At 54.4% G+C, this 13,510-nt stretch overlaps 1 protein-coding gene across 1 annotated transcript; it reads left to right on the top strand.

Moving 5' to 3' along the window:
• Positions 1-7,607: 7,607 nt before the first annotated feature.
• PPP1R14B (protein phosphatase 1 regulatory inhibitor subunit 14B) lies at positions 7,608-13,510 on the top strand. Its single transcript, XM_038764534.1, has 4 exons — positions 7,608-7,950; positions 12,165-12,248; positions 12,478-12,510; positions 13,115-13,510. The coding sequence occupies exons 1-4, from the start codon at positions 7,714-7,716 to the stop codon at positions 13,181-13,183; spliced, it is 423 nt and encodes a 140-aa protein (XP_038620462.1). The 5' UTR covers positions 7,608-7,713; the 3' UTR covers positions 13,184-13,510.

Raw genomic sequence — 13,510 nt, 5'->3', positions numbered from 1 at the left:
TTGGGCGAGCCACTTAACTTCTCTGGGCCTCAGTGTCCTCATCTGTCAAATGTGGATTGAGACCGTGAGCTCCATGTGAGGCAGGGGCTTTGTCTAATCCGAATAATTTGTACTGCCCAAGTGCTTAGTACAGTGCTCTGCACACAGTTAGCGCTCAATAAATACGATTGAATCTACCCCAATGCTTAGAACAGTGTTTGACACATAGTAAGTGCTTAACAAATACCTTCATCATTATTATTGTCGTTATATAATGCCCTACCTTCAGGGAGCCTATAATCTAGCAGAGGAAACAGACTCTAAAGTAGAAGTAATATAATAGTTGAGTTATTACATAAGGAGAAGGGAGGGTGGGGAGCGTTGAATATTTAAGTGCTCAGGAGTTTGAGGATATAAGGCAGGGAGATTAGAAATTAATTGGGAAAAGCCTCTTGGAGGAGATGTTATTTCAGAAGGGCTTTGAAGATGGGAAGAGCTGTGTTGGATCAGCTCGGAAAGGGCAGAGAGTTCCAGATATGGGATTGGGAAACCTGAGTGAGAGTCAGTGGTGGGAGGGAGAGACAAGAATGAGGCACAATGGCTAGCTTGAGAGGAAAGAAGAGAGTGAGTTGGGGTGTACTGGGAGAAGGGAATGGATAATTAGGAGTTAGAGAGTCGACTTGTTCTCTAGACTGTAAGCTTATTATGGGCAGGTAATATGTCTCCTAATTTCTCTTGTATTGTACTCTCCCCCACGCTTGGACAGTGCTCTGCATACAGTAAGCACTCAAAAATACCATTGACTGGCGGATTGATTTAAAACCAACTGTCAGGAGTTACTGCTTGATGTGGAGAAGAATGGGTAACCACTGGGGGTTGTGGAGGAGTCGGGAGAAAAAAGTATGCAGAATGTTTTAGAAAAGTGATCCTGGCAGCTGAATGAAATAGAAACTGGAGAGGGGAGAGGCAGGGAGATCAGCAAGGAAATTGATGCAGTGGTCAAGCTGGGATATGGCCGGCGCCTGGAACAGCGGGCTGGCCATTGGGATGAAGAGGATGGGATATGGAGGAAGAACAAAGATGACTGGGTGAAGATTTTGACAAGGTAATAAGCTTGAGAGGCAGGGAGGACGGTAATGTTGCCTGTGATAGGAAAGTTAGGTAGTGGAAAGGATTCGGGAGAGAAGATGACGTCGTTCTTAGACGTCACCGAACCTAGGGTTCCGGGACATTTCCACGTAGCCCCATCCTGGAGACAGGGGAGGAAGTGTGAGATTGCAGACAAGGAGAACGGTCAGGATTAAACGAGGTAGATTTAGGACTCCATCTGCGTAGAGAGAGATAGTGGATGAAGCCGAGGGCGGGGATGAGTATCCCAAGGTGGTGAATGTAAATTGAGATTCATTCATTCATTCAATCGTATTTATTGAGCGCTTACTGTGTGAGATCGGGACTCAAACCGGAGCCTTGAGGACGCCCCACCATGAGCGGGTGGGACGGAGAAGGAGAACCGGTGACAGAGGGGGAACAGGAGAAAACTGTCTCAGACAAACCAAGGGCAGGTCATGTTTTCAGGAGATGCCAGTGGTCCAAAGTGTCGAAGGAAGTTGAGGGATCAAGGAGGATTAGATTTGGTGTGAAGGGGGGAGTCGTTAGAGACTTTGAAGAGAGCACCTCAGTGGAGCGAAGAGATGGAAACCACATGGTTCAGAGGTCAAGAAGGGAGTTGGTGGAGAAACCCTAGATTGTAAGGTTGTTGTGGGCAGGGAATGTGTCTACCAACTCTATTGTGCTCCTCCAAGCCCTTAGTATAGTGTTCTGCAGGCAATAAGTGATCAATAAATATCATCGGCGTTGATAATGATGAGAGTTGGGCAGTGAGCCTACACAGCCCGTTCGAAGAGTTTGGCTGGGAATAGGAAAGGGAAGATGGAGAGATAGCTGGAGGATAAGCTCGTTACGGGCAGGGAGCCGAGAACGTGTTTGCTAATTCTGTTGTATTCTACTCTCCCAAGCTCTTAGTACGGTGCTCTGCACAGAGTAAGCGCTCAATAAATACCATTGTTTGATTGATTGATCGATAGAGTGGAATCCTGAGAAGTTTTTTAGGGAGGGGAGAAGTGAGCATGCTTGAAGGCAAAGGAGAAGGAGCCTTTGGAGAATGAGCAGTTGAAGACAGGGGCATATGGAATTTGATACCCTAAGAAGTTATTCAGGTCTAAAATTTGAGTATGTTCAGGAAGACTTTGGATGAATTTGTCTATGAGAGGTCTGGGCATCTATCACAATATCCTTCCAAGCATCCTACCACCACTGTGGGAGACGGAATATCGGCCTGGACGTGCCTCTGGTGTAATCTCACCCCCTCCCTATTGGTGAATTTCATCACGGGTGACTTTTCTTTTGAGTACGAAAGACTGCTATCGAAATAATAACTACGATCAAGGGTGGCACTGCCATTAGGGCTCTGGGGTCTTTTGGGGGGGGGCCGCTCCCACGACCAGGGCGTCACCCACCTCCATCCAACACCCTGGCTGAGGACCCTCACCCCTGAAGAGAAATAATAATGATAATACTGGTGGTATTTAAGAGCTTACTATGTGCCAGGCACTGTACTAAGCACCGGGGTAGATAGAAGCAAATCGGGTTGGATGCCATCCTTGTCTCACTTGGGGCTCGCCGTCTTATTTACAGATGAGGTCACCGAGGCCCAGAGCCGTTAGGTGACTCGTCCAAGGTCACACAGCAGACAAGTGGCGGGGTTGTGATTAGAACCCAGGTCCTTCTGATTCCCAGGCCTGTGCTCTATCTACTAGAGACCACAAAGCTTCTACAGCGAGTAGCCAGAAACCCCTTCCTTCACTAATCGTAATTGTGGTATTTTTTAAGCGCTAACTATGTATCAAGCACTGTGTACTCACTGGGGCAGATGCGAGTAAATCAGGTCTCACACGGGGCTTGTAGTCTAAGTAGGAGGGAGCAGCGTGGCTCAGTGGAAAGAGCACCGGCTTTGGAGTCAGAGGTCATGGGTTCAAATCCCAGCTCCGCCACTTGTCAGCTGTGTGACTTTGGGCAAGTCACTTCACTTCTCTGTGCCTCAGTTACCTCATCTGGAAAATGGGGATGGAGACTGTGAGCCCCCCGTGGGACAACCTGATCACCTTGTAACCTCCCCAGCTCTTAGAACAGTGCTTTGCACATAGTAAGTGCTTAATAAATGCCATCATTATTAACAGATATTAAATTCCCATTCTGCCGATGAGGGGACTGAGGCTCAGAGAAGTGACTTGCCCAAGGTCACCCAGCAGGCAAGTGAAGTGTGACCTTCTAGAGAACTGGGAAGATTAAGGCAGTATAACTAGGGCAGCATTGGAGTGGAAGTAACTGAGGAGACGAGGCACTATCCTCCAATAGGAATGAACTGTTATTTATTACTACCGTTGTCACCGATTTGCTTATTTTAACTTGTTTTCTCTTCACTTTCCCTAGGTATCTATGTGCCTGTTCTCCCACCTTGTCTGATTCAAAGTCTGTGTTTTCTTCCCCGCACTTCGTACATCGTAAGCGCTTTTATAAAGGTTATTATTAATTGCTTATGTTCTTGAGGAGGGGGGAAGGTAGGAATATAGGAAAAAGTTTCTTGAAGCTAAGGATTGAGTCTTTTTTTTTTTAACCCCCCCCGTTGTGTGACAGGGATCTCCAGATACTGTTTTTCAATAATGATGATGATGAAGATGAGGTCAACAACAATGAAGAACAGTGGCAGGGCTAGGTGTCCTTACGGCCCAAATCGTCCCCTGGCTTTCTTCTCAGGGAGAAGGTGAGACTGTTGGGTCTAGATTAAACGTAAGTTGTGGGCAGGGAATGGATCTGTTTATTGTTATAGTATACTCTCCCAAGCCCTCTCAGGGTGGCAGCTGGAGAGTTTCCAGTCCTCTACCAGTCTCGGCTACGGGAGGGAGAGTCAATCACCGGCCTACCCATTCCATTCCTAGCTTGGGCAGTGGCTAGCCAGTGGAAGGCCATCTGCTACAAGTCAAAACTCACCCGGGTTAAATACGATTGAAGAATGAATGCATGAAGAAATACCATCCTCATTATCATTATTATTATTATTTTAGAGAAGCATCGTGGCCCAGTGGCGGGAGCCCGGGCTCGGGAGTCAGAAAGTCGTGGGTTCTAATCCCAGCTCGGCCACTTGTCAGCTGTGTGACTATGGGCAAGTCACTTCACTTCTCTGGGCCTTCTAGACTGTGAGCCCCCTTCTAGACTGTGAGCCTGCTGCTGGGTAGGGACTTTCTCTATATGTTGCCAACTTGTACTTCCCAAGCGCTTAGTACAGTGCTCTGCACACAGTAAGCGCTCAATAAATACGATTGATTGATTGATTGATTGATTGGGCCTCCGTTACGTCATCTGGAGAATGGGGATTAAGACTGTGACCCCGCTTGTGGGACAACCTGATTACCTTGTATCCCCCCGCCCCCTCCAGTGCTTAGAACAGTGCTTGGCCCGTAGTTAGCGCTTAACAAATGCCGTTATTATTATTATTATTATTATTCCTGTGAGGGGAAGAAGGGAGGAAAAGGTAGCAGGCCAGAACATCAGAACCACATTTCCCAAAATCCAGTGTTTGCCAGCCATGTTGCAGGAGGTCATTTGTCCTCCAGGCCGCTGCCCAACTCTCTGGGGCGGGCCGAAGCCCCCTCAATCAATCAATCAATCAATCTATCGTATATATTGAGCACTTACTGTGTGCAGAGTACTGTACTAAGCGCTTGGGAAGTACAAGTTGGCAACATATAGAGACGGTCCCTACCCAACAGTGGGCTCACAGTCTCCCACCTGTCACCCAAGGGTGGGGAGGGAAAGGAAGGGGTCAAAGGCGGGCGAGGCTGGTGGTGTTCCTCCTCACCTTCCCTCCCCTCTCCCCAGCCCCTTTTGGGGGGCTCGGGACCCACCTGTCTCTGCGGCCTGAAGAAGCCGCCTCTTCTTAGGCCTGTACAGAGCGAGACCCCCGCCCCATCAATCCATTCCCCCCAGTCCCTCTTCCCCAACCCAGGCTCCCCATCCTCCCGCTCCCCGGGTTGGAGAGTCAGAGGGCATTCATTCATTCATTCAATCGTATTTATTGTTGCTAACTTGTACTTCCCAAGCGCTTAATACAGTGCTCTGCACACAGTAACCGCTCAATAAATACGATTGAATGAATGAATGAATTGAGCGCTTACTGTGTGCAGAGCACTGTACTAATCAATCAATCAATCAATCGTATTTATTGAGCGCTTACTGTGTGCAGAGCACTGGACTAAGCGCTTGGGAAGTACAAGTTGGCAACATATAGAGACAGTCCCTACCCAGCAGCGGGCTCACAGTCTAGAATGGGAATCTGCACACAGTAAGCGCTCAATAAATATGATTGAATGAATGAAACCACTCGACCTCCAAACCTTAGTCTGGGCTCCGCCCCAACAGCAACATACCCCAACCCCACATAATAATAATAATGGCATTTAATCTAGACTGTGAGCCCACTGTTGGGTAGTTGCCAACTTGTACTTCCCAAGCGCTTAGTACAGTGCTCTGCACACAGTAAGCGCTCAATAAATACGATTGAAGGAAAGAATGAATGACTTTGGGCAAGTCGCTTCACTTCTTTGTGCCTCAGTGACCTCATCTGGAAAATGGGGATGAAAAGTGTGAGCCCCACCATGGGACAACATGATCACCTTGTAACCTCCCCAGCGCTTAGCACATAGTAGCGCCTTGCACATAGTAAGTGCTTAATAAATGCCATTATTATTATTATTGTCACTTTGGCAATAGTGTGTGACTTTGGGCAAGTCACTTCACTTCTCTGTGCCTCAGTGACCTCATCTGGAAAATGGGGATGAAAAGTGTGAGCCCCCCCATGGGACAACCTGATCACCTGGTAACCTCCCCAGCGCTTAGAACAGTGCTTTGCACATAGTAAGTGCTTAACAAATACCATCATCATCGTCATCATCATCATCAGTAGCCCCCTCCTTCCTCCCCCCCTCCTCCCCCACCCCATGATGATGATGGCATTTGTTAAGCGCTTGCTATGTGCAAAGCACTGTTCTAAGCGCTGGTGGGGAATACATCCCCCCAGCCTTACCTCCTTCCCCTCCCCACAGCCCCTGTATATATGTATATATGTTAGTACGTATTTATTACTCTATTTATTTATTTTATTTGTACATATTTATTCTATTTATTTTATTTTGTTAATATGTTTTGTTTTGTCGTCCGTCTCCCCCTTCTAGACTGTGAGCCCGCTGTTGGGGAGGGACCGTCTCTAGATGTTGCCAACGTGTACTTCCCAAGCGCTTAGTACAGTGCTCTGCACACAGTCAGCGCTCAATAAATACGATTGAATGAATGAATGAACAAATGAATTTTACTTGTACATATTTACTATTCTATTTATTTTATTTTGTTAATTTGTTTCGTTGTCTGTCTCCCCTTCTAGACTGTGAGCCCGCTGTTGGGTAGGGACCGTCTCTAGGTGTTGCTAACTTGGACTTCTTAAGCGCTTAGTCCAGTGCTCTGCACACAGTAAGCGCTCAATAAATACAATTGAATGAATGAATAAATGAACGAATTTTACTTGTGCATATTTACTATTCTATTTATTTTATTTTATTAATATGTTTTGTTTTGTTGTCCGTCTCCCCCTTCTAGACTGTGAGCCCGCTGTTGGGTAGGGACCGTCTCTAGATGTTGCCAACTTGTACTTCCCAAGGGCTTAGTCCAATCAATCAATCAATCAATTGTATTTATTGAGCGCTTACTATGTGCAGAGCACTGTACTAAGCGCTTGGGAAGGACAAATTGGCAACATCTAGAGACAGTCCCTACCCAACAGTGGGCTCACGGTGCTCTGCACTCAGTAAGCGCTCAATAAATACGACTGACTGAATGAATATGTATATATGTTAGTACGTATTTATTACTCTATTTTACTTGTACATATTTACTATTGTTTATTTTATTTTGTTCATATGTTTTGTCTTGTCGTCCGTCTCCCCCTTCTAGCCTGCGAGCCCGCTGGTGGGGAGGGACCGTCTCGATTTGCTGCCGACTTGGACGTCCCGAGCGCTCCGCACACAGTAGGTGCTCAACAAACTCTTTTAGCACTCTAAAAGGTTCTCTTTTAGACTGTGAGCCCACTGTTGGGTAGGGACTGTCTCTATATGTTGCCAATCTGTACTTCCCAGGCGCTTAGTACAGCGCTGCGCACATAGTAAGCGCTCAATAAATACGATTGATGATGAACAAACACGACTGAATGAATGAATATGGTGCCTACTTGGGCTTCCCAAGCGCTTAGTCCAGTGCTCCGCGCTCAGTGAATACGATCGAGTGGATGAAAGGGTCATCAAACAGGACCGGCCGGGTGGCTGACTGTTTGTTGTTCCCGGGGCAAGGGCGGGCGTTTTGTTGGGGGGCTCCGGGAGGGGGTGGGGGGCTTCGGAGGGGTGGGCGTCCCCTTTAAGGGGGTGGGGGCGGGTCTGGGGGCGGGCCGGGGGGCGGGCTTTGGCGTCGCCGGGGAAGCGGGCACAAAGGGCGAGGGGACCGGCCCGGGCCTGGTCCCGGAGGGGGCACCGCCTTCCACGCCGGGGGGCTGTCGGTGGGCACCGGCGCCGCCCCCTCCCTCCGCCCCCCTCCCCGTGCCCCAGGGGGTCCCCCCACGTGTCCTCGGAGGGCGGCATGTCGGCGGTGGGGGCCGGGGGCCCCGGCCCCCGCGTCTGTTTCCGCGCCCCCCCGGAGGGCCAGCAGGACGACGAGGAGGGCGACGACGGGGACGAGGGGGAAGGCCCGGGCCCGGGCCCCGCCGGACGCCGCCAGGGCAAGGTCACCGTCAAGTACGACCGCAAGGAGCTGAGGAAGCGCCTCAATCTGGAGGAGTGGATCCTCCAGCAGCTCACGCACCTCTACGACTGCCAGGTCACGCCCGGGGACCCGGGGGCCGGGGGGGGGCACGGGGGACCGCCCGGGCGACCCCGGGGGGGGGGGGCACTGGGAGAGCCCCAGCGGGGGGCAGGGGGGCACGTGGGAAGGCCCCGCCGACCCCAGGAGGGCACTGACAACACCGGCTGGGGGCGGGAGGGCACGTGGGAAGGCCCGGCCGAGGGCAGGAGGGCACTGGCCGGGGGCAGGAGGGCACGTGGGAACGCCCAACTGAGGGCAGGAAGACACTGAGAACACCGGCCGGGGGCAGGAGGGCACGTGGGGAGGCCCGGCCGAGGGCTGGAGGGCATGGGGGAAGGCCCAGCCGAAGGCAGGAGGGCTCGTGGGAAGGCCCAGCCGAGGGCAGGAGGGCACTGGCAACACTGGCTGGGGGCAGGAGGGCACTGGCAACACTGGCTGGGGGCAGGAGGACACTGAGAACACCGGCTGGGGGCAAGAGGGCACGTGGGAAGGCCCAGTCGAGGGCAGGAGGGCTCGTGGGAACGCCCGGCCGAGGGCAGGAGGGCACTGAGAACACCGGCCGGGGGCAGGAGGGCACGTGGGAAGGCCCCGCCGACCCCAGGAGGGCACTGACAACACCGGCTGGGGGCAGGAGGGCACGTGGGAAGGCCCAGCCGACGGCAGGAGGGCACTGGCAACACTGGCCGGGGGCAGGAGGGCATGTGGGAACAACCAACTGAGGGCAGGAGGACACTGAGAACACCGGCTGGGGGCAGGAGGGCACGTGGGGACGCCCGGCCGAGGGCAGGAGGGCACTGAGAATACCGGCTGAGGGCAGGAGGGCACGTGGGAAGGCCCGGTCGAGGGCAGGAGGGCACGTGGGGACGCCCGGCCGGGGGCAGGAGGACACTGAGAACACCGGCTGGGGGCAAGAGGGCACGTGGGAAGGCCCAGTCGAGGGCAGGAGGGCACTGAGAACACCGGCTGAGGGCAGGAGGGCACGTGGGAAGGCCCAGTCGAGGGCAGGAGGGCTCGTGGGAACGCCCGGCCGAGGGCAGGAGGGCACAGAGAACACCGGCCGGGGGCAGGAGGGCACGTGGGAAGGCCCGGTCGAGGGCAGGAGGGCACGTGGGAAGGCCCGGCCGGGGGCAGGAGGGCACGTGGGAAGGCCCGGCCGGGGGCAGGAGGGCACTGCCAACACCGGCTGGGGGTAGGAGGGCACGTGGGGACGCCCAGCCGAGGGCAGGAGGGCACAAAGGGGCGCCCGGCCTAGGCCAGGAGGGCCCGTGGGGGCGGCCCGGGCCCCCTCCCCCACCCGTGCGCACGTGTCCTGCCCGCCTCTGCATCCTTCACATCCTCCTCCAAAACGGGCATCCCATCCCCCCTTTTTGGAGGGCGGGTCCTCCTCCCCCTCCCCCCCCCATCCCTGCCCACCCCCTCCCCCCCATCCCTGCCCACCCCCTCCCCCCCATCCCTGCCCACCCCCTCCCCCCCCCCCATCCCTGCCCACCCCCTCCCCCCCCATCTCTGCCCACCTCCTCCCCGGGCCCCCTTATGGCCTTCGGTTAGCGCCCACCAGCTCGGGCCCTGTTCTAAGCATCGGGGGTGAGCCGAGGGAAGGGAAGGAAAGGGGGTCGCCAGTCCTCCGGCTTTTCCCCAGAGCCTGGGCCTGCCCCCCATTCATTCATTCCATCGTATTTATCGAGCGCTTACTGTGTGCAAGGCACCGGACTAAGCGCTTGGGAACTACAAGTCGGCAACATCTAGGGAGACGGGCCCTACCCAACGACGGGCTCACCCAGCCTAGGGGTTTGCGGGCAGGAGAGGGAGGCTTCCCGCCTCTCCATGACTCCTGTGTTGCTCACGGAGATGATTCAGGCCGGGGTGGGGGCCCGGGAAGGTGTGTCTCCTCCTCCTCCTCCTTTTCCTCCTCCTCCTCCCATGCCCCAGAATCGGTGTAGGCAGGGAATGTGTCCTCTATATTGTGTCAGCCTCTCCCAGGCGCTTTGTCCAGTCCTCTGGGCCCGGTAAGCGCTCAATCCCATTGATTGCAATGCAGCTTACTGGGGGAGGGATGGCAGGCCAGGAGGAGGGGGAGAAGGAGGGTACCCCCTCTTCAACCACTTCCTCTCCCCCAAAAGCAGAGAAGCCTGCTCGCCAAAGGGGGGGAAAAAATCAAATCCCATTGTTCTAGCCCCTTCCCCTTTCTCCGCACCCTGAGCGGCGCCAATTCCGACCTCTCCCCATTTTGCCCCCCTCCTCCCCGGCAGCCCTTCAGCTGGCCGATGAGCTGACCGTGGTGGCCCCTTGGCCTCTTTCTCCTCCCCCCAGGAAATTGGTGGCAGGTGTTGGAAGCGAGAGTGGGAACCCGAGCGGGCGCCTGATGTGTGAGGGCAGCTGGCACCCACCCCCCACCCCCAGCCTCCTGCCCGCCTCCTTGGCTTCCAGGGGGCCCGGTCCCCTGGCATCGCCCCTGTCCCCGTCTGGCGCCGTGATGCTTATTGGCGAGGGCTGAGGCAGGAAGCTGGCAGTGTGCGCTCTCCCCCCCCACCGCCCCAAGTCCGCTGGGCCGCCCGCCCTGGCACCGATTGGGTCTGTTTTCCCTCTCCTTGCAGCTGCCAGCCTCTCTCCCATTAAGAAGATTCTGGCCTTAGGGGAGGGAAGAGCCCCGTCTTCTGGGGAAGAGGAGATCCGGCCTTAATTCTGGGCACGGGGCGCTGGGAGGGGGGGACTGGGAGAAATCCATCATCTTTTGAGCGCTTACTGCGTACGGAGCACCGTACTAAGCGCTCGGGAGAGTACAGTAGTGGCCGAGTCGGTAGGTGTGATTCCTGCCCACGACGAATCTAGAGGGGGAGAATGACTTGGTGGCGGGGAGGGGGCTATACGATGATGATGATGGAGAAACTGTGGCTTAATGGAAAGAGCTCGGGCTTGGGAGGCAGAGGTCGTGGGTTCTAATTCCGGCTCTGCCACTTGTCAGCTGGGTGACTTTGGGCCAGTCACTTCACTTCTCTGGGCCTCAGTTCCCTCATCTGTAAAATGGGGGGTGAAGACTGTGAGCCCCCCGTGGGACAACCTGATGACCTTGTATCTACCCCAGCGCTTAGAACGGTGCCTAGCACATAGTAAGCGCTTAACTGATGCCATCGTTATTTGTGAAGCGCTTACTATGTGCCTGAGGCTCACCTTCTTAATCCCCTTTTTCCAGATGAGGTCACTGAGGCCCAGAGAAGTGAAGTGACTTGCCCAGAGTCACACGGCGGACAGGCGGCGGAGCTGGGATTAGAACCCACGACCTCTGATTCCCAAGCCCGGGCTGGTGCCACTAGGCCATCCTGCTGCCCAAATGAGTTCTCCAAGGGAGTGGGTGTAGATGGAGAAGAGAAGGGGGCCCAGATAATAATAATAAAATAATAACGATAGCATTTATTAAGCGCTTACTATGTGCAGGCCCTGCTGAGAGCTCACCTGCTCCAGGAGGCCTTCCCAGACTGAGCCCCTTCCTTCCTCTCCCCCTCGTCCCCCTCCATCCCCCCATCTTACCTCCTTCCCTTCCCCACAGCACCTGTATATATGTTTGTACATATTTATTACTCTATTTATTTATTTTACTTGTACCTATCTATTCTATTTATTTTATTTTGTTAGTATGTTTGGTTTTGTTCTCTGTCTCCCCCCTTTTAGACTCTCCCCCTCGTCCCCCTCTCCATCCCCCCATCTTACCTCCTTCCCTTCCCCACAGCACCTGTATATATGTACATATGGTTGTACATATTTATTACTCTATTTTTATTTTGCTTGTACATTTCTATCCTATTTATTTTATTTTGTTGGTATGTTTGGTTCTGTTCTCTGTCTCCCCCTTTTAGACTGTGAGCCCACTGTTGGGTAGGGACTGTCTCTATGTGTTGCCAATTTGTACTTCCCAAGGGCTTAGTACAGTGCTCTGCACATAGTAAGCGCTCAATAAATACGATTGATTGATTTTAGACTGTGAGCCCACTGTTGGGTAGGGACTGCCTCCGTATGTTGCCAATTTGTACTTCCCAAGCGCTTAGTACAGCGCTGTACACATAGTAAGCGCTCAATAAATACGATTGATGATGATGATGCCAGGCACCGGTCTAAGCGCTGGGTTGGCTACGAGCAAATCGGGTCGGGCGCGTGTGGCGGAGGGGAGGCGTGGGGCAGGAGCCCCGCCTTGAGCCCCCTCTCGCCCCTCTCCCTCGCCCCTCTCCCTCGCGCAGGAAGAGGAAATTCCAGAGCTGGAGATCGACGTGGATGAGCTTCTGGACATGGAGAGCGACACCGCCCGCGCTGCCCGAGTCAAGGTGCTGACCCCAGAAGGGAGGGGACCCCGGGCCTGGGCTCGAAGCGGAAGGATTTGGCGGGCCCGTTACCCAGCCCCTACCTCTCAGGGACCATCAGTGCATGGTGATGGGAGTTGGGGGGCGGGGGGTGTGAGGGTGCGTCCGCCCATCCCTCCATCCATCCCCTAAATCCGGTGGGGAAGGGGGTTCTCGGAGTGACACCTCTCACGCTTTGTGTCTTCACCCCCAGGAACTGTTGGTTGACTGTTACAAACCCACTGAGGTAAGAGACTTGACACCTGTCCACGTGTTTTGTTGTCTGTCTCCCCCTACTAGTCTGTGAGCCCGCTGTTGGGTAGGCTTGTACTTCCCAAGCGCTTAGTCCAGTGCTCTGCACACGGTAAGCGCTCGATAAATACGATTGAATGAAAGAAAGAAGAGCGAGCCCGGGGAAGTGGAGCGGTACAGTAGGGACTCCCCTTCCCCCGGACCCCCCAAACCATCTCCTTCCCTGCCTCCTCCTCCCCACTGCCCCCCTTAGCCCCGGCTGCAGCCTGGCTCTGGACCGAGGTCAAGTCTGCCCACCCCTTAGGGACCAGGGTTGTTCCATCCCACCGCAACAGCAGCGGGGCTCAGTGGAAAGAGCCCGGGCTTTGGAGTCTGAGGTCGTGGGTTCGAATGCCGGCTCTGCCAGTTGTCAGCTGGGTGACTGGGCAAGTCACTTCACTGGGCCTCAGTTCCCTCATCTGGAAAATGGGGATTAAAACTGTGAGCCCCCCCATGGGACAACCCGGTCACCTTGTAACCTCCCCAGCACTTAGAACGGTGCTTTGCACACACCATCAAAAAAAAAACAAACAAAAAACCCCTTCTTCCTCCCGCTGCAGGCCTTCGTCTCTGACCTGCTGGACAAGATCCGGGGGATGCAGAAGCTGAGCACGCCCCAGAAGAAATGAGGGCCTCACCCCCTTCTCCCTCCCCATCTCCTCCCAACAGGGTGAAGCGGGGAGAGGGGAGGGTCACCTCCTGGACAATCGCTGCCCGCCGACCTCATAACAGCAATACCTGGGGACCCCCCCGCCCACGACGGTCAGGCCCGGTGCCTGCCAGGCCCCCCGTTCCCCTCCTGGCTGGGAGGGCCTCATCCTCTCCCTCCCTCCCCCACCTCCTGGGTTTCCGTTCGGGGGGTTTTTTATTGTTATTGATGGGACTTTTTTGTGTTTTTATATTGACGCTGCGGGGCAGGCCCGTTTAATAAAAACAGGCGATGCCTTTTGTGCAGC

The sequence above is a fragment of the Tachyglossus aculeatus genome, chromosome 22, assembly GCF_015852505.1.
Source record: "Tachyglossus aculeatus isolate mTacAcu1 chromosome 22, mTacAcu1.pri, whole genome shotgun sequence".
Taxonomy (NCBI): domain Eukaryota; kingdom Metazoa; phylum Chordata; class Mammalia; order Monotremata; family Tachyglossidae; genus Tachyglossus; species Tachyglossus aculeatus.
The sequence above is the reverse complement of the archived record's forward strand: the minus strand, read 5'-3'. Positions and strand labels throughout refer to the sequence as shown.

Coding starts and splice junctions, on each gene's coding strand:
- PPP1R14B (XM_038764534.1), top strand. CDS start 7,714: ATGTCGGCGGTGGGGGCCGGGGGCCCCGGCCCCCGCGTCTGTTTCCGC. Junction 7,951..12,164: donor CGCACCTCTACGACTGCCAG/GTCACGCCCGGG, acceptor TCCCTCGCGCAG/GAAGAGGAAATTCCAGAGCT. Junction 12,249..12,477: donor CCCGCGCTGCCCGAGTCAAG/GTGCTGACCCCA, acceptor CTTCACCCCCAG/GAACTGTTGGTTGACTGTTA.